Consider the following 24,461-nt stretch of genomic DNA (forward strand, 5'->3'; position numbering starts at 1 on the left):
CACAAAAATTGTGCACATTCCAGGTGAAATATGTATATAAGCTATTAATAAAAGCATATACTAACCAGCCACAATGACACTGTCATTACGTGCTGGACCAAATTTCAGTGTCATCTCATGTTTATGTTTATGGACAGCCAAATGATCCTCGTTGGTAAAACGCTGTGGCAAAAAGTTTTAAAATATAGTTAAGATTTTCAATTTGATCAAGTAAGTAAAATGATAAGGAAATTCATTTCCACAACATGTAAAACCACCATTAACAATGAAACAGTTTGTTAACTATAAAAGAATCTATTGTTAGTATAAACATACAAGACTTCAAATAATTATAGAAAACCCATTACCCAAGAATAAGCAATACTGATGTATTAATAAGTCACATAAATCATTTGAGAGCATTTAAAAATTAAACCTGAAGCAAAGAAACTTCATATAAATTTCATTTGGACACTAAAAATAGACCACTACTGATTTCTTTTGCCATATCAAAGAACTATGTATTCCATGGTTCAGTGACACTTGAAGAAAGTACTGTATTTACACAGATTTCAGGTTACTTACCACTTTTAAAATGAGAATTCTCTCACAAAAATATTACCCCTGGACAAATTAAGTAGTAAATTAGGTTCTTTATGTTACCACATTAAAAAAAATGCTTTTTTTTATAATCCAGCAAAGAAATAGCAACCAATACAACAAAGCAGTTCATTTTAAAATAATGTCTGACATCAACCTTTATGAAGATGCTCCTTATCAAGCAGCAATTATAACTGAAAATAAGGAGCACTTACATTTTATTTCAGAGCAATAATTATAAAATGCCAAATTAAGATATAAACTCTCTACCCTACATCCTTATAAATAGGGATGTTAAAATTATATATATTTGAACGTGGTTCCCCTAAACTATCCAAATGGGATTCCTGGGGTGCCTGGGTGGCTCATTTGGTTAAGCATCCGACTCTTGATTTCAACTCAGGTCACGATCTCAAGGTCGTGAGATTGAGCCTTGTGTCAGTGGGGCGGGGGCGGCTCACGTTCAGCGGGGAGTCTGCTTGAGAGTCTCTCTTTCTCTCCCCCACCCCTCTCCCAGCTCGTGCGTGCACTTTAAAATAAATAATCTTAAAAAAAACACCAAACAGATTCCTTCTTTTATGGAAATATTACCCCTGGACAAATTAAGTAAATCAGGTTCTTTATATTACCATATTTTTAAAAATGCTTCTTATAATCCAGCAAAGAAAGAACAACCAATATGATAACAAAGCAGTTCATTTAAAAATAATCCAGCTCTTTCCCAACCAAGTACTAGCTTTCTATTGCTTTATCATTACAAGAATCCTTCCCAAATTTGGAGGAAGAAGTAGTTGTCTTTTCATAGACGGCCGAATAACAGCTCTTAGAGAATGAACATAGGTGTAGTTTATAGAATAATGTAGGCATTATTTCATTATTTTCCATTAGAGTTTTAAATATACGTGTATTACATTCCACACTAAAAGTATCTTAAAGCAGGATTCACTTTACTCTAAAGAACCTAACAATGTAGTTTCTCCATGAAGGTAATAATTAAACACTTGTGAATAAACGCATTTTGGTAGAGGTCATATTAACAGATAAGAACCTGGAAAGTTATCTCCTAGGAATTTATTCTACAACTATTCTCTGCTTGGATTGGTTTGACCACAAATATCCAAATCAAAGAGGAACCAGATATAGAATTGTACAAAACGTGAAAATGGTACCTAGATTGATCCTCAGTGAAAAGGAACAGCTAAAAGGGCCCTAAAAAAAATTCAGGATCATATGAATATTAAAAGGGTGAATGCAAGAAATATGAATTTACAAAGTTTCATATATGATCTATAGATCAAATTTACCAAAATGCTATTTATTAAGAGATTTTTGATATGATATTATTGATATACTTGGATAAAACACACTGAAACTGGCACTTGATAATAAATGAGTTTAACCTTAGCTATCACTTGAAATAATTTATTTACCTCTAACAAGAAACAAACAAAACAAAACCAATGTCAAAGGCCATCTTGTCAAAAGGCAGTCACCAGGAAAAGATATACATATACACATACATATACAGATATATATATATGAATGAATGAAATAAACTTTTTCAACAAATACTTATAAAATAGCTACTACTATATGCTAAGATAAAATTTTTGCAGAATCTATTTGAATTGCTTTCTGAGCCAAATTAAAAAGTTTATTTTAAAAAATAAGTTTTGTAGAAAAATGATAGTAGTAGTAATAACAATATGTTAAACATATTAAATTCATAATTTCTTTCTTCCAGGCAATTTACAGCACAACTCCAATGCAAAATACAGTATTTTGTTAAACAACAAGACTTTGAGCATACAGCTGAGTCAACAATGGGAAAGGCAGTCAAGAAAGGTAGGATGGATAACCATCTCTCTTATAAAGTTAAAAAGGAAGGGTAACCTGACAGATGGAAGGGAGGTAAACCAATTGCTTTTATAATGAATTGAAGCTCTGATATCTGAGAGATCTGTGTTTCTAAGGCTTGAACACTCACCAGAACTAACTTCCTAAGAAGTCAGTCATTCTACATTTAATACATGCATTCCCATCCATGATATAGATTTTTTTCCCTATTTAACAGATTAAATAGGTACAACTAAGTTATAAAGCCATAAAGCCAATAGCTCATTTTACTGCTTCTTTTACTGGTTTGAAGGAATCTATTCAACATCAGGAAGTTACAGACACACACATTTACACACCTCCAGTGAAACTTTAGACTAAATAAAATGAATCTTTATGTCCTCTGTAAAACAGCTTATGATGTATAAACATTCTATGCAAGAAATAATTTTCAATGAAAGCATCACCAAAAGCAAAGATATTAACACATAAAATAGAAGAGTTCCAATGTTAAATCAATCTTTCACTAAATTATCACACTTTGTCTCTTTCACCAAATTCAATGGAACATTACTTTAAAACAAATGTGATTAACAGAACTCTTTCTGTGAAATACCTAGTAGTGACTGAGGCACATAAAAACATTTTTAATAGCAAGAAAAAAGTTAAAATTATTTGCATTGATTTCTACAGGTCTCTCTTCAAAATAACATTATCAACAAAATGTATTTTAAAAAATTTAAAATTTGAAAATTTAAATTTAAGTGCATTAAAGCTAAAATTCAAATTGGGAATAATATCAATACTTATGACAAAAAAATAACTTGTACCAACACCACCAAATTGGTGCTTCTAAAATCAATTCTTATTTGAACTTTCGATTTCCTAGGAAATATTATTCACAAAAAATTCTGGGAAGTGTAGTTTTTTTAGCCTTCTTGAATTTATAGAAAAATGAATATCTAATATATCTCCAAAATATATGTCAAATGAGTCTATTTCTCTATATTGTCCACTATTAGCACCTAGACAAAGCTACCATTATCTCTCACCTGACAGCTGTCAGTCTCTACTCCCCGTTTCCACTCTTAGCTCAGTAATAGCTTTCATGGCTCTGTGAATAAAGCCCAAACACTTTATCACAGTCTACAAAGCCCTACAGGGTATGGACTATTTTATTCTACCTGACAGAATCTCTTACTCTTATCCTTGTTGGTCACTTATATGCTCCAGCCACAAGAGTCATCTTTCTAATTTTAAATACACCCAAACCCATTCCCTCCTTAGAAACTTCATATTTGTTGTTCCTTCAGTTTGAAAAACTTCCTCCAGAGCTCTGCTCCTACATTTTCATGTCTTAATTCAAATGGCACCTTATCAGAGAGGCATTCCCTGACAAACCTATCTAAGTAGCACCAACCCTGTAACTTCCTATCTTTACCCTGGTTCAACAACTTTAGATATCTATCATGAAAATTAAGATCATAATGAGATACCACTACATCCTCACCATAATGACTAAAATTAAAAGACTATCCAGAACAATCTCAAAAAGGAGAACTAAACTGGTGAACTTACCTTACCTGACTGGAAGCATTACTGTAAAGCTAGAGTAATCAAGACATTGTGGTACTAGCATAAAAGTTGACAGACTGATGAAAGGAACAGAGTAGAAAGCTCAGAAATAGACCTACACATCTACCATAATTTGATTTTCAATAAAGGAGCTGAAGCAAATTAATGGAGAAAGAAAAATCTTTTCAACAAATGATGTTCAAATATCTGAAAAACCACATGGAAAAATGAATTCAAGATGAAACAGAGGCCTAAATGAAAAAACAAGCTTTCAGAAAAAACAAAGGAGAATAATGCCTTTGTGACTTAAAGGTAGGCAAAGATTTCTTAGACAAGTCACAGAAAGCAACAACCATAAAGAGAAAAAATTAATAACATTAGACTTCATTAAAATTAAAAGATCTGTGGATCAAAAGCTCTTATCATGAAAACTGAGATGCAAACCACAGACTTGGAGAAACTATTTGACAATGGACTGGTATCCAGGATATATAAAGAACTCTTACAAGTTAATAATTAAAGGAAAGACAACCTGACTTTTAAAAACAGCAAAAGATTTGAAGAGATATGTCACAAAAAATAATGCAAATGGCCAATAAGCACATGAACAAGTGCTCATCTTTTCATCAAAGAAATGCAATTTAAAACCACATGATATATCACTATACACACAAGGAAAATGGCTACAATTAGAAAACTGCCAACATCAAATGTAGGCAAAGAAATGGCACAACAAGACTCATACACTCTTGGTGGAAATGTAAAGTGCATCCATTTTGGAAAACAGCTTGGCAATTTCTTCAAAAGTAAATATATATCTAACATATGATCGCATCATTTCATTCCTATGCATTTACCCAAGAGAAAAGAAAGCATGCATCCATACCAAAGACTTGTACACAATTATACCAGCTTTATTTGTAATAAGTAAAAATTGGAAATAAGCCAAATGTCCACAACTGCATAATAATGAAATATTACTCCTCAATGAAAAGGAATTAACTATTGGTCACATAACATGGGGAAATCGCAAATTAATTATAAGGAACAAAAGATGCCAGACAAAAGTACATACTGTGTGACTCTACACAAAATTCTAGAAAATGCAAACTAATCTATAGGGACATAGGCAGAGTAGTACTTTACAAAGGCAGAAGCGGTAACAACTGGGCATGACAAAACTTTTGGGGTGAGGAGTATGTTCTCTATCTTAATTATGGTGATAGTTTTATGAGCATATATACATTAAAACATGAAACTGTATAAGTATGTGCAGTATATCAATTATACCTCAATTTAAAACACCGGCTAAAGAAAACAAGTAAGAACCAATGAAACACTAATGCTTATTTATGATTTATAGTTTGTATATTTAAGTACTCTGTAATTTGGCTACACACTAAATTTATTCTTTCATTTCTTGTGTCTATAAGTTATTTTAAAGTTAGAATTATAACAGCAACAGATTAATAATTTAATGGCCTATTAAAAACACTGAAATATTATTTTTTGATACAATGTAGAAAGATTATTTTCTGAAAATGCTTTCATACATGCTCTGAAGATGTTAGACTTAGGTACATTAAGAACATTAATGCATTAGTGACACTGTCAGAGGTAAATATTAGTTAATTTCATAAGAGTTCAGCAAGTAATATAATTTTCAAACAAGATAATGTATATTTGATTTCCAACTAAGCAATTTACAATTATTTTCAACCAATAATGGTCAAATGAAGATACTATTAAGCCCTGGATTTTGTCTAGGTATTCACCTTTCCATTACAAGACTTCTAACTTTCTTTTTCCATATTAGATTGTGTTTTTAAAAACTCAAATATACTACTGAGGAAAAAAGTTTCTTCCCCAAATTTTTCTGGGTTACTTACATTCTAACTCCAAAATTTTACAAAAAATTGTAGGAGAATCCTTTTAATGACAACATAAACTTTCATCAGTGTTTTAATAAATATGAATATACAAAATGACTTAAAGTAATTTATATATTACCTGGCCACATCCAGGGGCAGTGCATAGAAAGGGTTTGTCATCACTCATATTCCACAGGTCCTTGTACTGCCTATAATAAAACATTAAGCAATGGCTTAGTGTCTTACAGTACAGATTTTTATTTATTTGTTTTTAAAGAGCATTTATTTTTGAGAGAGAGAGAGAGCGTGCGCACGAGCAGGGGGAGGGGCAGAAAGAGAAGCAGACTCCCTGCTGAGCCAGGAGGCCGATGTGGGATTCGATCCAAGGACCCTGGGATCATGACCCGAGCTGAAGGCAGCCGCTTAACCAACTGAGCCACCGCACCCTGACAGTATAGATTTTTAAATAAAGAATAATTTTAAATGTAATATTATATGATTTTCACTAAGCTTATCACTTTTTCTATTTCAGTGTGAAATAAAATACTTTTACTGACATTTTAGCCCTATTTCCCTTCCATCTTTTTATAATGAGTAGACAAATACATGTAACATGCAGATTTCACACTATAGAAAAAAAGGGTTAGGAACCTTGGTCTATCAGGCTAAATCTTTCCTGTTCAATAGTTTAAGTGAATAAAGAATGAAATAATTGGAAAATCACTTTAATGTCCAATGAAATAATGGATCTAGGTCGCATGATAAAACCATTAAGAAAAAAAGGTGGCGGGAGCCTTTATAATGAACTCACAGGTCAATCTTAAAATTAACATCACTAAGAGTGGGACAATTAGACATTATGTGCCACCTGATATGATACAATAGAAAGCATGAGAAGTGTTCTTGGGCAGGGGTGGGGTGGTGGGGTGGGTGGTGGGGTGTGTGCGTGTGTGCGTGTGTGTGCGTGTGTGTGTGGACAGTATGCAGAGTCAAACCTGAACTTAATCAAGCATCTCTAGATTCAGCTACAGGAAATACAGGAGAAACCTGTCAACACTATCTGGAAGCAGTCAGCCAAATTCTGTAAGACAAAGACCTGGTCACTTCAACAAATAAATGTAATGGAGAACAAAAAAAGAGGAGAGTAGATAGAAACTGTTACAGATTAAAGAAGATTTAATAAACATACTAACCAGGGGCGCCTGGGTGGCTCAGTTGGTTAAGGGGCTGCCTTAGGCTCAGGTCATGATTCCAGGGTCCTGGGAGTGAGTCCTGCATTGGGCTCCCTTCTCTGCAGGGATGTCTGCTCTCCCTCTCCCTCTGCCCCTCCCTGTCACTCGTGTGCTCACTTCACTCTCTCTCTCTCAAATAAATAAATAAAATCTTTAAAAAAAATAAACATACCAACGAAATGTAAATTCTTTTTGGATCCTGATTTGAACAAAATAACTATAAAAAGAAATCTGTGAGTAAAGATTATTTTCCTATATTTGATTTAGACTTAAAGTTCCCAATCATTCTTTGCAACAACTTGTAGGTTTTAAATTTTGTCTTCGCTTTCTTTCTAGAAATTATATATAACAACTGTATTTGACTCAATTAAAAATCTGGAAACATTGTTCCTTTTTCAACATTAGCTTGTTAACCATTCCAAAGCAATGTTTCCCAAAGCATCTTCAACAGGGATGACAATAGTTATTATAGAAAAAAGGTATGTAATCAAACAGTTTTGGGAAATGCTGGAGTACATTTTCTTTTATAGGACTTTTCAGAGCCTTTAATATGTTCAAGTGAAATGACTAGAGGAGCACCTAGAATATGGCATTTTTGACACATCCATTTGCTATTCAAAATGCTTTTTCATAGAACATCTCATGGGACTAGTATTATTTAGAACTCTAGAAATCAAACCCTAAAATATGTTTATGTTTGTCATAGTTAAGTGCATTTTGATGTTCTATTTGATAATTTAAAGACATAATAGGGGGTGCCTGGGTAGCTCAGTTGATTGAGCATCTGACTTTAGCTCAGGTCATGATCTTGGGGTCCTGGGATCGAGCCCCGCTGTTGGGTTCCCTGCTCAGCAGGGAGTCTGCTTCTCCCTCTCCCTCTGCCCCTTCCCGTGTTTGTGCTCTCTCTCTCAAATAAATAAAATCTTAAAAAAAAAAAAAAAGACATAATAGGACTAGCAGCTAAACTAATATACTGGGTAAGTTTTTTTTTTAATTATTGAAAAAAATACTGAAATATTTATCAAGAAATAACTATGAAAATTTTTATGATCTAAAATATGAAAAATTGGTAAACATACCAAATACTGCATACATACCTGGCAGAATTCACATGTAACTTGAATTTCATTAAGTTGAACAACTTATCACGTCCTCTTTTTCATGGCAAGGATACTGAAAAACAAAGTGGTTTCACACCGTTAAAAATAGTTTTGAAACACTACTTGAAACACAAGAAATAAAAACACATGAATAATTTTACTCTACTGCCAACCCCAAACCCTGTCACTCTTAAGAAGCTTTACAAGAGGTAAGAATGCTGCTCCTACAAAACGAACACCCACATGAATGTCTTAAACATAGGTATGTACATATCCAACTCCATCAGACAGTAAAAGGAAAAAAACATTTAATTCAGCCTTAGAGCTGTGGTTGAAAGGCAGCTATTAAAAGAGTAAAACTCCTGACTTTGGAAGTCTGATGAAAAGGAGGAGATGCAGCATTTTAGAACATCTATTTGGAAACTCTTTAACTTCTTAAAATATAGTCAGAGGTGATCAAGTTCTCAGCCTAATTCATCAAAATTCTATTTGTCCTGTAATACAATTGGTCTACATAAGCATCTCCCTCTTCACAGCCTTCTAACTTATTTATTTGATATTAGGGTTTTTTTTTTAAAGATTTATTTATTTATTTGAGAGAGAGAGAAAGGGAAGGTGCAGAGGGAGACAATATCCACTCCCTCTGAGTGCAGAGTTGGACATGGGGCTTGATCTCACAACCCATGAGATCAGAAGCTGATGAGTCGGATGCTTACCCGACTGAGCCACCCATGCGCCGCTGGTATTAGTTTAAGAACAAGTACATGTTGAAACTATCCAGGTCAGTGGCCCATTTTAAAAAACTCTGCTGGGGTGCCTGGCTGGCTCAGTTGGAGGAACATGCAACTCTTGATCTCGGGGTTACAACTTCTAGCCCTATGCTGGGTGTGGAGATTACTAAAAAAATAGTAATAATAAATAATTCTGCAAATACTTCATCTTACATTCACTGAACTCCATCCAGTGGTGAAGAGGAACTATATGCTTATTCAAATAAGACAGTGATGCATAGAGAAAAAATTATTTTTCATAATTTTGCTTATAAATGTGGTATCAAGAATGTCTTGCTCAGAAAAACTGGACAACTCCTGTGGGGAAATGTATAAATAGCCACAGTTCTGAGTCTTGGAGGTATGGGTAATTTGGTATAGGAGATAGGAAGAAGAAAGTTTTTTCCCTGGTTTCCAGGCAAAACTTGTATCTGGTAGGGTTCTATTCCTCCATTCACATCCAACTTTACCATGCTGCCCGTGAGAAAAGGGAAAAGCACTAGAATAATCCAAAGGAAATCTATAAAAGTTATGCTTCTGTCATTACCCATAGAATGTGAGCTTAATGAGGGCAAGGAACTTAACTTTGGGTTAACTACCTAAAACAGTGCCCACCTCACAGCAGCATTTACTCATTAAATATTAAAGAATGAATAAATAGCCATATGATATGAATAAATCAAGACTTGTTCAAGACTAAGTAAGTTTAGTCTACCTCAAAAAACTCTTCTAAAACCAGTAAGAAAATGCAGTTCATATTGCTATGAAAAATCAAAGCAAAATTTAAATTCAGCTAAGTTCAAGGAACATTTAAACACCAAATATATGCCAAGACACAAAGATGAAAAAACAGTCCCTGCGCCTGAGAGACTTTTAGTCTAGCAGAAGAAAGGAATACAGAAATATAATTTCAACTCCTTTGGTAAAAATAAAAGTTAACACACTACGAGAATACACAGGTAGTGCAGGGACCAAACTGAGAGTTCCAGGAATGCTTTCTGAGGGAATGAGGCCGTGGTACCCTTTTCTCTCTCATCTTTTCCACTCCCCCACCACACTGTCCCCTTTCTCTACGAAAGAAGTTCCTTACCTACACATCAGCTTATTTCCTAGCCAACCAATAAAAATTCCCATTCCTTATTACTATTTTCTAAAACCTAGCTGAGGTAGTTGTAAATACAACAGCTGAAGCACCCTCAGACATAAATGATGGTATTTGTTTTAGGAGGCTTAAATGTTATCTCTTCCTTAAACTGAATCTCAAGCCTCTACATCTAGGTTTATGTCCCCCCTTTCTTTTTTAAATAAAGATTTTATTTATTTGAGAGAGAACACAAGTCAGGGAGGGGGATGCAGAGGGAGAGGGAAAAGCAGACTCCCTGCTGAGCGGGGAGCCTGATGCAGGGCTCCATTCCAGGAGCCTGGGATCATGACCTGAACTGAAGGCAGATGCTTAACTGACTGAGCCACCCAGGTGCCCCTATGCTTATCTCCCTTTTACAGTAAGGTTGGAAATTGCTCACAGGGAAAGGAGGCTGTTAAACTCTAAGTTGTTGGAGAATTCAATGACTTTAGAGAATTGTTAATATACCACACCACTTTTGGCAAGCATCCAAACCTATACTGGTAGGAGAATCACTGTCATAAAGAATACACAAGAGGGTTTTAGACAAAATTTAAAAGTCCTTTGGTTTCTCTCAGTCTTAACTCTTCTAACAGTCCTTTATCTTCCTTGCCCTCATGATCTGGTGCCATCGGTTTCTTCTTTCAATCAACAAATATTTGAGTGTCCACTTTGGGCTTGGCACTCTGCCAGATGCTAGGGACGTAGTGGTGAACTAAGATAGGTACCTGCCCTCAAGAAGCTTCCAGGATTGTGAGGGCATTCACATCAGCTAATCAAGCATGTGGTGCAGACTTCTTTCCAGGTTCCTAAGACAAATCCATGTGTAAACATGCACATGTTCCCCTCAAAATGTTTCTCTATTTCACTGCTCTAAGGCATTTTATTTTAGAACCCCAAGCTTTAAGGTATACTTTGAATGTTGATATACTTTGAATTTTGTTACAACATAGCCAGAGCAAGTTCCACTATTAGGTATCCCACATAAATGATCAGTCTTACATAATTCTAAAAAAACCTTTAAGGCAGAAGCTTGGGGTTCAGAAGGAGGTCATTGTTATTTCCTGATAATATGAACTAAATTATACCCACTGAACTAAGACATAGTAAGGAACTTTAAATTTGCTCCCATAAAAATACAGAAGAGCAAAAAGAAAAAATAAAAGTCACCTAAAATATCATCATTTATTGTTCAACATATATTCCAGTCTTATTAATGTATGGAGATATGTAGCTTTACAAATTGTAAAAGCAGGGTTACAACTCTCTTTAAAATACAATTACCTAAATTCTGCCACATCATTAAATAGTAGTATCATTAAATATTAGATGTTATTTTTAATGGCTATATAGTATTCCATCATATAGGTTATGATTTATTTTTAACTAATTCTCTGTCAGTGGATTTTTTTTTTTTTTTGCTTAAACCACTATTATTAGTGGATTTTTATCATCAACAAATATCCTTGATAACAAATCTTTGTGCAATATCTATAATAATTTTCACAGAAGGAATTTCTAGAAATGAAATGAAATGACTAGTTTAAGGAGCCTAGCACCTCTGGCATGTCTTCTAGGGCCAGTGCCATGTGGTGGTGGCCTGGTGGAGCAGGTCAAGCTGGAGGCAGGCATGGAGAGGACCAAGGTCTCCCAAGTGGCTGCAGAGCTTCAGTAGTACTGCATGCAGAATGCCTGCAAGGATACCCTGCTGGTAGGTGTTCCAGCTGGAAGCAAACCCTTCCAGAAGCCCAGATCCCGTGCTTTATTATAAAGGCTTGTAGGGAAGAAGCTCACTGAGGATGTATTTAAGTATGAAGTGATGAATGACTGCTTCCAAATCTCAAGAAAACACTTTTCTCCAGCCAAATGACTTTTAGGTATTTCAGACTTTTCTGGTGGTCTGGTCCTATAGTCAAAATTCTATAGAAACTGATGAGCTTCTATTCAGATAAGGAAACTGGATGAAGGAACAGATCATGTACCTTATATTCTTGATCTAGTCCCAACTAACCTTGACAAATGAGGTCCCAAAGGGTGACTTACTCCAGGTAAGAAATGGGACAATAACATTTTTAATGCTATACTGTGCTTGCCAGCTGGTATGCCTTGCTATACATGATGTATATCAACTGTTATAGCTTGCTATTCTATGCCTACCAACAATACAGAAACTTTATGTGAGCCACTTCTAAAAAAAAGTAGTGCAGAAAGACCCTTTAGGACTTTTAGAATTATTCAACAAACCTATCAAATAAAATCACAAATATGAGATGCCAATAAGAAAATAGGAAAGAAGAACAAGGAATAACGAATAAAAGAAAATGGGAGAAATTAACTAGCAAACCATTTCTTATAACTTAAAATACAAAAGCCAAGCCTCCATAAAAAACATATATAAGGATGTCTTCATGAAAAGCAGCTTAGACAGGCTATTGGGGAGCAGACAGTCCAGAGTGTCACCGCTGGGGAAAAGAGAGAAAATTGTTCATGGGAATGGAGAGCAGCTGGAGGGAAGTAGGAGGAGGCAACCATATGAGGTGAGGGATAGAGATGGTACCAGTCCAGCACAGGATACCAGGGCCCAAGCTGGAGAACATCTATGTGATGAGGAGGAGTGGGCCTGGTGGCAACAGGTGATTCATTATATACACACATAGGGATTGACAGAATACAAAGATATATCGAGGATGTAGTGGGTAAAGGCAAATTCACACTATAGGTGAAGGTAATTATACAGAATGAATCTTGGTAATCAGATGAAATTTGGAGATACTGGTGTGAACTCATGACTTTCAACAGAGATATAAAGGTACAGAAATAGAGATATGAAGGTATATATGATGATATGTGCAAATATGTTCATATATTTCCCTAGCTGTATCTACTGAGAACACTGATACCCTCAAAGCAATATACCCGCTAGGCACCCAGATCTTGATGTCTAAATACCATTCTTTACCAAAAGGAACCTGGGCTCCTTCAAGAATTGTCTGGCTCCAGGGCTAGGGTAGGGCAAGTACAGGATGGGCCTTGAATATCTTTTGCAAGAAAATAAAGAAGGACTTGGTTACGAATTTGGCCATAAAGTAGTCAAATCTGAACAATTTAAGAATCAAAATAAATAATGATAGTAATGGATCATATTGTGAATAAAATTGGATTCCATTAATCCATACTGATATAAAAGAATAAATTCAACATTCGATAAGACAGGACATTTATATCCTCCAAAATATTTCCTGATAAAATATATTTTAATTACAAAAATCTTACAAATATTACCTTACTCAGATGATCCAAGTTAAAAAAATCAGAAATAAGGAAAACCAGTATCATGTACTCCAATAGGACGCAATGAGAAGAGACATAGCATCACTTCTATGCCAGTCATGTCAAAGATATATAAACCTGAATCTAATCATGAAAAATATTACACAACCCCAAATTGAACTAAACTCTTCAAAATAACTGGACTTTAATCTTCTAAGGTGCCCAAGTCATCAAACTCAAGGAAAGACTGATGAACTATTTCAGATTAAAAAAGATGAGTGAGACATGACAACTAACTGCAATGTGAATTTGAGACAGAAATCTTTTGCTATAAAAGGACATTATTGGAACAACTGGCAAAACTTAAATGTGATTTGCAGATTATCTAATCTGCAATAGATCAATGTCAATTTATTGATTTTCAGGGATGTACTGTGGTTTTGTAGGAAAATGTCTTACTGTAGAAAATAAAGTATTTGGGGTAATGGGACATCTTGCTGGCAACTCACTCTTAAAAGGTTCTGAACTAAAAAATTAAAAATGGAAAACTTATAGAAGTTTAAATTATAGTCATTTGCACTATAATAATATACTATATAATTAGTGTTATGTAGTGTTTAGGAGTAGTTATGAGAAAAATACTACAAAACATGGATTCTCTAACAATTCTCTGCTTGTTTCTGGTTTATAACTTTCATGTTATTGGATGTCAAAGAGTAAAAAAATTGCTTCTATACTGCAAGGTTAAGAGCAAACAGAATCATGACAGAACAATTACCATATCTGAATAAAAACTCAAGAGATATCAATTATTTGTCCTATTAGTTCCTTTTTTTTAAAATACGGAATGTGTTAAGCAAGATGATCTTTTAGGTCATATCAGAATTCAAAATGGCATGGGAATAGTATCATTCAAATGATTCAGCTGATAAAAATACTTCGTGTTTCTTCAACCTCTATCAGAAACAAGAAAGAAAGAAACCAATTTACTTCATAGAAAATAGGGTGGGTAAATGAAGCTTTAAAAATGGGAGGGAGTGGGGTACTTGGCTGGCTCGGTCAGTGGAGCATGTGACTCTTGGTCTCAGGGTTGTGAGTTTGAGCCCCACATCGGGTACAGAGATTACTTAAAATCTTTTTTTTTTTTTTTTTAAGATTTAATTTATTTGACAGAGAGAGACACAGTGAGAGCGGGAACACAAGCTGGGGGAGCAGGGGAGGGAGAAGCAGGCTTCCCGCCGAGCAAGGAGCCCAATGTGGGGCTCGATCCCAGGACCTTGGGACCATGACCTGAGCTGAAGGCAGATGCTTAACAACTGAGCCACCAGGCGCCCCTTAAGAATAAAATCTTAAAAAAAAAAATGGGAGGGAGCAAGTCAATTTCTGGTGATTAACTTCAAAAATTTCTAGATTCTTTTTTTAATTAAAAAAATAGTTCACTTTTTTTATTTAAGTGATCTCTACACCCTGTGTGGACTCGAACTCACAACTCTGAGATCAAAAGTCGAACTCTCTTCCGACTGAGCCAGTCAGGCACCCCAAAAATCTCCGGATTCTAAAATGTTAATTTTACTGATCCTCTAGTTAGCCATAGAACTATAAATGTTATAATTTCTTACCTTTAAAGCACGTACTCAAGTTTCAAAGCAGATTTCTAAAATATGGATAATACTAAATGTTACATACAATGTATAGCATTCCCAAACACTTCTAATACAACTACTTTATAAAATGTATTTGGAAAATATTTGACTGCCTATTTTGTACCTTATGCCATATTAAGAATAAGAGATATGGACCCTCTTACACTGTTGGTGGGAATGCAAGTTGATACAGCCACTTTGGAAAACAGTGTGGAGGTTCCTCAAAAAATTAAAAATAGAGCTACCCTATGACCCAGCAATTGCACTCCTGGGTATTTACCCCAAAGACACAGATGTAGTGAAAAGAAGGGCCATATGCACCCCAATGTTCATAGCAGCAATGTCTGCAATAGCCAAACTGTGGGAAGAGCCGAGATGCCCTTTAACAGATGAATGGATAAAGAAAATGTGGTCCATATATACAATGGAATATTACTCAGCCATCAGAAAGGATGAATACCCAACTTTTACATCAACATGGATGGGACTGGAGGAGATTATGCTAAGTGAAAATAAGTCAAGCAGAGAAAGTCAATTATCATATGGTTTCACTTATTTGTGGAACATAAGGAATAGCAATGGAGGACATTAGGAGAAGGGAAAAATGAAGGGGGGGAAATCGGAGGGAGAGATTAACCATGGGAGACCATGGACTCTAAGAAACAAACAGGGTTTTGGAGGCGAGGGAGGTGGGGGGATGGGTTAGCCCAGTGATGGGTATTAAGGAGGGCATGTACTGCATGGAGCACTGGGTGTTATACGAAAACAATGGATCATGGATCACCACATCAAAAACTAATGATGTATTGTATGGTGACTAACATAAAATAATAAAATTAAAAAAAAAAAAAGAAGAGATAATGGAAAGAAAAAAAGAATAAGAGATATGGTCCTTTCCCTCAAAATCAGATTAGTAAGAACAAACAAGTATAATTCTGTGATATATATATAATAATAAAGATATACACAGGCACTATGGGAACATAGGGGATTAAGATTATGGAGCTGGTCATCTCTCCTCAGCACCCACACTTCCCTCGTAGACAGCCTGATTACCAGTGAAGGGCAATGCTAGAATATCCAGGACCCAGACATACCTGCCTCAGGTGAACCAGGGAGACACCAGGGGAGACACCTAAGTTAAGCCAATCAGATTACCTCTTCAGGAAATTTGTAAAAAGAAAAAAAGCCAAACAAAGGTGGGCAGCAAAGATTCCAAATCATACTCCAGACTGGTAGACATTTACTATCATATTCATACTGATAAGAAATTAATGAAACCCAGAAGAGAGCAGGCACAGAAAAAGAGATGAGAAACCATGCAGCCAAGAAGCAAAGTAGTTTCTGTAATGCCTGCCTATGCTTTCTGTGACTGAATCATGCAAGTCTTCTATATTCTGAGTATGAGCTCTCTCTCTTTTTTTTTTAACCTGAATTTATCCAATTAAGTTTCTAACCCCTAAGACAAGTACATTGCCAAATGTGGAGAGAGGGTCTGGGAAGGCTACTACTGAAGGAAGTAATGCCTGAGTGTAGTCTCAAAGGTAGAGGCATCAGGCAGTGAGGGATGATGTTTTCAGCAGAGAAGACAGCAAGCAGAATCGCAATGAAGCAGAAGTACACTGAGAGATCTTTAAGAACTTCTGATGGCTGAAGCATGGGGACATTAAGGCTGAAGGGAAGAGAGAGAAGGCCAGAGAGAGAAGCGAATCCTGAAGGGCCTTTATTACCCTGGCAAGGAGTTTGGATTCCACCCTCACCACCCCCATCCCACTGCTACTCTCAAGTTATAAATACAAGCTTGTGCCAAAATGTTGAGCTAAGCAAGTTTTTCACATTTTTAAATGGGCGGGGGTGGGAGGAGAATAAGCAACATAGACCATATGTGGCCCCTATAAAGTCTAAAATATCCACTATCTGGCCCTTTAAAGAATAAGTGTGCTTAATTATGCTGTAAAAAAATGGAAAGATTTTATGATGCTGAACTAGATAATCAAAGGGAAATTTCTGCAAGATCTAATAGAAGTATGGAGGATGGATTAAAGGCCAACACTCTGCATAAGAAAGCCAGTACAAATTACTGCTAAATTCAGAAAAGAGAATGATGATTTGCACACCAACAGTACCCGTCAAAATGAGAGGAAAGGACCAGTTATAAAATAAATGTTTAGGATATGGCCTCAAATCTGTAACACTGCCTCCACACCACTGCATATGGACTGACCTCTGCCTTCTACCCCTTATGCTACTCCTTAATCCCTTGGCTCTAGACTCATGCAGGCTTTTAATCCAAACCATCTCTCCGCCTAGAATGCTCTCACTTCCCACCTACCCATCTTTCTTAGTAAACACTGTTCACCCTCCATCCACTATCTCTCTACCCTTAAGTTCAGATCACTCATTTACTTAGTCATTTAAGTCAATAAATATTTACTGAGTACGTGCAAGAGGGCAGGAATTGTGCTAGACTCTAGGGTACAATGATACAGACACAGTCCCTGCCCTCATGAAATTTACATTTTTAAAAAAATTTTATGTTTAATGCTTTTTCTTTTTTTTTTTTAAGATTTTATTTATTTGTGAGAGAGAATGAGATAGAGAGAGCATGAGAGGGGGGAGGGCCAGAGAGAGAAGCAGACTCCCCGCTGAGCAGGGAGCCTGATGCAGGACTTGATCCGAGGACTCCAGGATCATGACCTGAGCTGAAGGCAGTGGCTTAACCAACTGAGCCACCCAGGCGCCCGGAATTTACATTTAAAAAAAAAAAATTTATTTTAGAGAGAGAGGGGGGTGGGCACACACGCATGTGTGAGGAGGGGCAGAGAGAGGGAGAGAGGAAGAGAAAGAGGGAGGAAGAGAGAGAGGGAGGAAGAGAGAGGGACAGAGAGAGGGAGAGAGAGAGAGAGGAAGAAGCAGACTCCCCACTGAATGCAGAGCCTGACGCTGGGTTCAATCTCAAAACCCTGAGAGCATGATCTGAGCCGAAATCAAAAGCTGGACACTTAAACTGACTGAGCCACACAGGTGCCCCTGGAATTACATTTTATGGAATACTTCTAACCAAACCAGGATTTGAACATTTAAGTTGGTCAAGTAGCTCAGAAATTATTTAACCTATATATATCAGTGTGTAAGAAAAAGTTTGCCATCCTTTCCTCCTTGAAAAATTCCCTGCTTAAAAATTTTTACTTTTTCAGGGGTGCCTGGGTGGCTCAGTTGGTTAAGCGACTGCCTTCAGCTCAGGTCATGATCCTGGAATCCTGGGATCGAGTCCCACATCGGGCTCCCTGCTCAGCAGGGAGTCTGTTTCTCCCTCTGACCCTCTTGCCTCTTGTGCTTTCTATCTCTCATTCTCTCTCTCAAATAAATAAATACAATCTTTAAAAAAATTTTTTTTACTTTTTCAAATACATTATACATATATATTTACTTTCTAAATTTTGTCCAAATTAGAGTAACTATACATTTACACATGGTTTCTCTTTTGATCTGAACCTTCAGATTCAGGTACAACAGCACAGGCCAATCTGCTTGTATCTCTTGATACATCTGACAAAGTCTATCACTAGACCACCATGTTTTGAAAGATTTTGTATGCCAGATCACATTTAATTTATCAAAAATTTCCTTCCATTTTTAGAAGCTATATCCCCAAACTATAAATGGCTTGGAATGAGAAACCACTGTATTTTATATTTTTAACTTCACCACACTGTGGCTGACACACAGAAGACTTTCAATAAAGGTATATTTGAGGACTATATAACTTCCTATTAATGTTTCTGATCAGTGTGAATAATCATGGAACTAAATTTAGTTGATTTAATCCATTACAAAAGCAAATAAATGTTGACATTTTAGTTAGCATGTACAGACTTCAAATGGGCAATACTTTTTGTCCAAAATATTTTTGGACTATAGAAAATACTTCGGGGTGTTTGGCTGGCTCAGTAGGTAGAGCATGTGACTCTTGATCTTGGGGTCATGAGTTTAGGCCCCATACTGGGCGTGGAGCTTACTTAAAAAAAAAAAAAAGAAAGAAAGAAAATATTTCAAGGAGTAACTCTTGTTACTATCTGTTATAAAATCCTAGAAGAATTGGGACTTTCATATGCGGACCCTTTACTATAGAGAATTCCCTAGTCAGATAAGTTTAGGAGGCTCTTAGTTAAAATTAAACAATTTGGGACACCTGGGTGGCTCAGTCAGTTAAGCATCTGCCTTCAGCTCAGGTCATGATCCCAGGGTCCTGGGATAGAGTCCCTCATCAGGCTCCTTGCTCAGCGGGGAGCCTGCTTCTTCTTCTGCCTGCTGCTCCCCCTGCTTGTGCTCTCTCTCTGACAAATAAATAAAATCTTTCAAAAAAAATTAAACAATTTAATATTAAGTCTTCAATGTGCTTTTATTTTTTTTGAAAGATTTTATTTATTTATTCGGCAGAGAGACACACAGTGAGAGAGGGAACACAAGCAGGGGGAAGGGGAGAGGGAGAGGGAGAAGCGGGCTCCCTGCAGGGCTCGATCTCAGACCCTGGGATCATGACCTGAGTCAAAGGCAGATGCTTAACCGACTGAGCCACTCAGGCACCCCTTCAATGTGCTTTTATATGTGGATATGCATTATAGCTCCAAAAGGACATTTCCAAATTTACTAAATCTCCAATTTGAATTTTTTTTTTTTTTTTTTTTTACTAAATACTATCAATATGGTAGGACACTAGCACCCTGAGGATACTATCTGGAAGCATCTGTTGAACTCTAATATTTGAGAGACAATTGGAAAAATAAAAAACCACTTTTGCATTAAAAGCTTAAAATCTCTTACCTTTCTAACTGGTGGGCCATGAGCTTTATTCAGTGCTGCCAGGAATCCCTTAGCTCTAATCAAGCAAGCAGTGCTTCTCAAGTTTCCATCTGAGTCTCCCTAGGGCAAAGGGAAGGCAGAAAAGAGATTGAACTCCCTACTCTGTGAGATCTGAGGAAACAGACTCATGCAGTTGAACTCTGACACAAAAATTTTTAAGCATTTACTTTATATTTATTTATTTATTTTTAAAGATTTTATTTATTTATTTGACAGAGAGAGATAGTGATAGCAGGAACACAAGCAGGGGGAGTGGGAGAGGGAGAAGCAGGCTCTCCGCGGAGCAGGGAACCCGATGTGGGACTAGATCCCAGGACCCTGGGATCATGACCTGAGCCGAAGGCAGACGCCCAACGACTGAGCCACCCAGGCATTTACTTTATATTTAAAAATGTATGTGAAGTTTGCCTTTCATTCCATTATTTTCTGATATAAAAATTAAGGTTCCCTCCAAAAGTTTCAATGCTCCAGGAAGATGTTTATCCTGTGGTTGCCTGCAACTTCTAGCAAAATGCCACCTAGAGGTGTAACAGCTTCAAAGATGAAAGTACAGCAGTGGAATCTTGGTGAAAGGAGAAAAATGAAGCTTTTTAATAGAAGGGAGGGGTAGTCATGGATAATTGGTGAAATGGCAGTGCTGAATCTGAGCATCAAAATTCTAAGTGGAGACGATAATATATGTTTTTTTTTTTCTTTTCTTCCAAGTTTTTATTTAGAGATGAAAATTTTTTCTTGTGGGTCAGTGCTGCACCATACCATCCAGGGGACCCAGTTCATGTGCTTTTCATTTGGAAACAGCTTGATTTTTTTATACCTGTATCAGCTGGATTGGGTTCAGCTATGAGTGACAGAAAACTCAAAATTTGTTAACAATAGCTTAAATGACTCAGAAGTTTATTTCTTTCACATAAAAGCACAGGCAACTCCAAACCATGATCATTAGGAACCCAGGCTCCTTCTATTTTGTTGTTTTGCCATCCTCAACATGTGGTATCCCCTTCATGGTTTAAAATAACTGCTTAAGGTCTAACCATAACGAGAAGATGAGCAATAGCCTCCTATTTAGGAAATTTTCCAACAGCTCACAGGAAACTTCTATTTACATTCCATACACCAGAACTTAAGTCACAACAGCTATACCTAGCTGAGAAATAAATTCATTTCACCATATGCTCAGCTAAAAACTGGAGCATCAATAATAAAGAAAAAGAAGAAAATGAATACTTGTCAACATTTCTATCATCATACTCTTTCACCCTAAAATATAGGATGGTGGGATACCTTGTAGAAATGTCTTAGCAGTCCACTGAAGGGAGCTTTCAAAAGCAGAAAGTCCTGCCAGTGGCCAATGAGCAAGACCATTGTTGATAAAGAACTTCTCTAAATATAAAAGGCCAATCTGTAGGTGACAGAGAAAAAAGAGAAAAACCTGAAGACCAGAATAACAATGCAATAGCAAAGAAACAACCTAAGTAAGTTGTAGTTTGGGAGGATAAACTCACATGTGAGGTCCACAAAACTCAGAAATGATTAACAGAGGGCCATTATATAAGTAATGGAGTGCCCAAGCGGAGTCTGGGTAAGAACCTGGCAGAAAACCAAGTTACCAACTCCATTAGGAAAAGGCAGTAATCCTGGAACAAGATGTTAAAAGGGAAAGTAGACTTTCCTCTACCATTATTTAAGGACTGAACTCTCATTATTAGGCTGTGTATGAACTTGGGAAATGTCCCTATGGCACAGACTGTTGAAAAGAAGGATTGCACTTTACCCTGAATAAGGCTGGCTGAAACAGTCTTCATGTTTAAAACTTTGATGAGAATACTAGAAGCTGGAAAGACTCTCATTTCAAAGCTGCATCAAAATTCTGTTTTACACAGACTGTTCCTTAAAGGAAAAGGGACCTGAACAGGATATTTAGCTGTACAAATGTAAAATAAGGACTATAAATGGAGCAGCAATTCAAAGGACAAATGCCTCTGTGTAAAGGTTCACATTTTCTAGGTAGAGATAAATTTCTGCAAATTGTTTCTTTCAGGGAAATGTATATTTTTAAGTAGGGCTTCAGATTTTCCTATGGAGTGCTATGTTCTTATTTTAGCAGTTGCTCACAAAAGACCAGGAACTAACACCCTAGAAAACAGCAAGATGGACTTCTGGTCTTCACTTCAAGAGAAAGGCAACAAGATTAAGCTAGCAAGCTGTACCTGGCCTGGCCTATACAGTTTATGTTTTATGCATGCAATGTTAAGATTATCATCCAGACTTTGAGAGACTTTAAACAATGTTTTTTTGTTTTTGGGTTTGTTTTTTTTTTTTGTAACTTGAAACACACAGATGTAAAGAACTTCTCTTTTACCACTGCTACCCTACCCTAGCTACTGTGTATGTATTTTTTATACAAGCATATTATTTTATTGTGCCTCACAGTGCATTTTTTATAAATTGAAGGTTTTTGGCAACCTTCACTACATGGAACAACTCTATTGGTGCCAATTTTCCAACAGCATTTGCTCACTTCATGTCTTTGTGTCACCTTTTGGTAATTGTTGCAAATTTCAAACTTCTTCACTGTTATTGTATTTGTTATGGTGACTTGTGATCAGTGATCTTTGATGTTACTATTATAACTGTTTTAGGGTGCCATGGACTACACCCACATAAGACAGCAAACTTAACTGGTTAAGTGCTGTTTAAGTTCTAACAGTTCCACCTACCAGCTCCTCCCCCATCTCTTTCCCTCTCTTTCTGCTTCCCTGTGCCCTGAAACACAACAATATTGAAATTAGACCAATTAATGACCCTACAATGGCCTCTAAATGTTCAAGGAAAAGGAAGAGGGGCACATCTCTCACATTAAACCAAAAGCTAGAAATGATTACGCTTAGTGAGGAAGGCATGTTGAAACCCGAGACAGGCCAAAAGCTAGGCCTCTTGCACCAAACAGGTAGCCAAACTGTGAATGCAAAGGTAAAATTCTTGATGGAAATCAAAAGTGCTATTCTAGTGAACATGCAAATGATAAATGAAACAGCCTTACAATTGAAACTTTTGGTTGTATGAATAGATCAAACCAGCTATACATGGCAGAAAACTGTTATTTAAAAATTGTCCTTCAAGGGCTCCTGGGTGGCTCAGTCGTTACGCGTCTGCCTTCAGCTCAGGTCATGACTACTTTGATTGATATATATTACCTTAAGCTAAAACCTAATCCAGACTAAGGCCCTAACTCTCCTTAATTCTAAGGCGGCTGAGAGAGGTGAAGAAGCTGCAGAAGAAAAGTTGGAAGCTGGCAGAGCCGGTTCATGAGGTTTAAGGAAAGAAGCCACCTCCATAACATAAAAGTATAAGATGAGGGGGTACCTGGCTAGCTCCGTCAGTAGAGCATGCAACTCTTGATCTCCGGGTCTTAAGTTCGAGCCCCACACTGGGTGTAGAGATTACCTGAATTTTTTTTAAAAAGTACAAGGTGAAGTAGCAAGTGCTAATACAGAAACTGCAACAAGTTATCTAGAATATCTAGCTAAGATCATTAATGAGGGTGGCTACACTAAACAAAAGATTTTCAATGTATATGAAACAGCCCTAGATCGGAAGAAGATACCCTCTAGGGCTTTCATAGCTAGAAAACAGTTCATGTCTGGTTTCAAAGCTTCGAAGAACAGGCTCTCTTGTTAGGGGCTAACACAGCTGGCAACTTTAAGTTGAAGCCAATGCTCCTTGATCATTCTGAAAAATCTTAGAGCCCTTAAGAATTACACTCAATCTACTCTGCCTGTGCTCTATAAATGGAACAACAAAGTCTAGATGACAGCACATCTGTTTACAACATGCTTTAGTGAATATTTTAAGCCCACTGTTTAGACGTGCTGCTCAGAAAAAAAGATTCCTTTCAAAATGTTACTGCTCACTGACAATGCACCTGACACCCAAAAACTCTAATGGAGATGTGTAACAAGATTAAAGTTTTCATGCCTGCTAAACACATCTATTCTGCTGCCCATGGATCAAGGAGTAATTCTTTCAAGTCTTATTTAAGAAATACATTTTATAAAACTGTAGCTACTATAGATAGTGATTCCTCTGATGGATCTAAACAAAACTGAAAACCTTCTAAAAAAGATTCACCGTTCTAGATGCCATTAAGAGCATTTGTGATTCATGGGAAGAGGTCAAAGTATCAACATTAACAGAGGAGTCTGGAAGAAGTTGATTCCAACTCTCATGATTTTGAGGGGTTCAAGACTTCAGTGGAGGAAGTAAATACAAATGTGGTGGAAACAGCAAGAGAACTAGAAGTGGAACCTAAAGATGTGACTGAATTGCTCCAATCTCATGATAAAACTTGAACAAATGAGGAGCTGCTCTTTATGCATGAGCAAAGAAAGTGATTTCTTGAGATGGAATCTACTCCTGGTAAAGATGCTCTGAAGATTATTGAAATGATAGCAATGGGATGCCTGGGTTGCTTAGTCGGTTGAGTGTCTGCCTTCGGCTCAGGTCATGATCCCAGGGTCCTGGGATCAAGTCCCAAGTCGTCGGACTCCGTGCTCAGCGGGGGGTCTGCTTCTCCCTCTCTGCCTGCCACTCCCCCTGCTT

The 24,461-nt window shown here is 36.7% G+C and overlaps 1 protein-coding gene across 9 annotated transcripts in view; it reads right to left on the reverse strand.

The window, feature by feature from the left end:
• Nucleotides 1–24,461, reverse strand: part of ATF2 (activating transcription factor 2) — an 86,283-nt gene that overhangs the window by 51,463 nt on the left and 10,359 nt on the right. For 3 of the 9 annotated variants that reach the window (XM_027587947.1, XM_027587948.2, XM_027587953.2), the window contains exons 2-5: nt 19,824–19,922; nt 8,191–8,266; nt 6,001–6,070; nt 66–162 (exon numbers count right to left, since the gene is read on the reverse strand). In XM_027587947.1, coding sequence (XP_027443748.1) covers nt 66–162; nt 6,001–6,070; nt 8,191–8,222 — 199 coding nt within the window. In that variant the 5' untranslated portion in view covers nt 8,223–8,266; nt 19,824–19,922. Of the gene's footprint in view, nt 1–65; nt 163–6,000; nt 6,071–8,190; nt 8,267–14,975; nt 15,011–19,823; nt 19,923–23,225; nt 23,256–24,461 lie in introns of those variants that run through there. The other 6 variants (XM_027587952.1, XM_027587950.1, XM_027587949.1 and 3 more) reach the window with 6 other exon arrangements.

The sequence above is a fragment of the Zalophus californianus genome, chromosome 3 (genome assembly GCF_009762305.2).
Source record: "Zalophus californianus isolate mZalCal1 chromosome 3, mZalCal1.pri.v2, whole genome shotgun sequence".
Taxonomy (NCBI): domain Eukaryota; kingdom Metazoa; phylum Chordata; class Mammalia; order Carnivora; family Otariidae; genus Zalophus; species Zalophus californianus.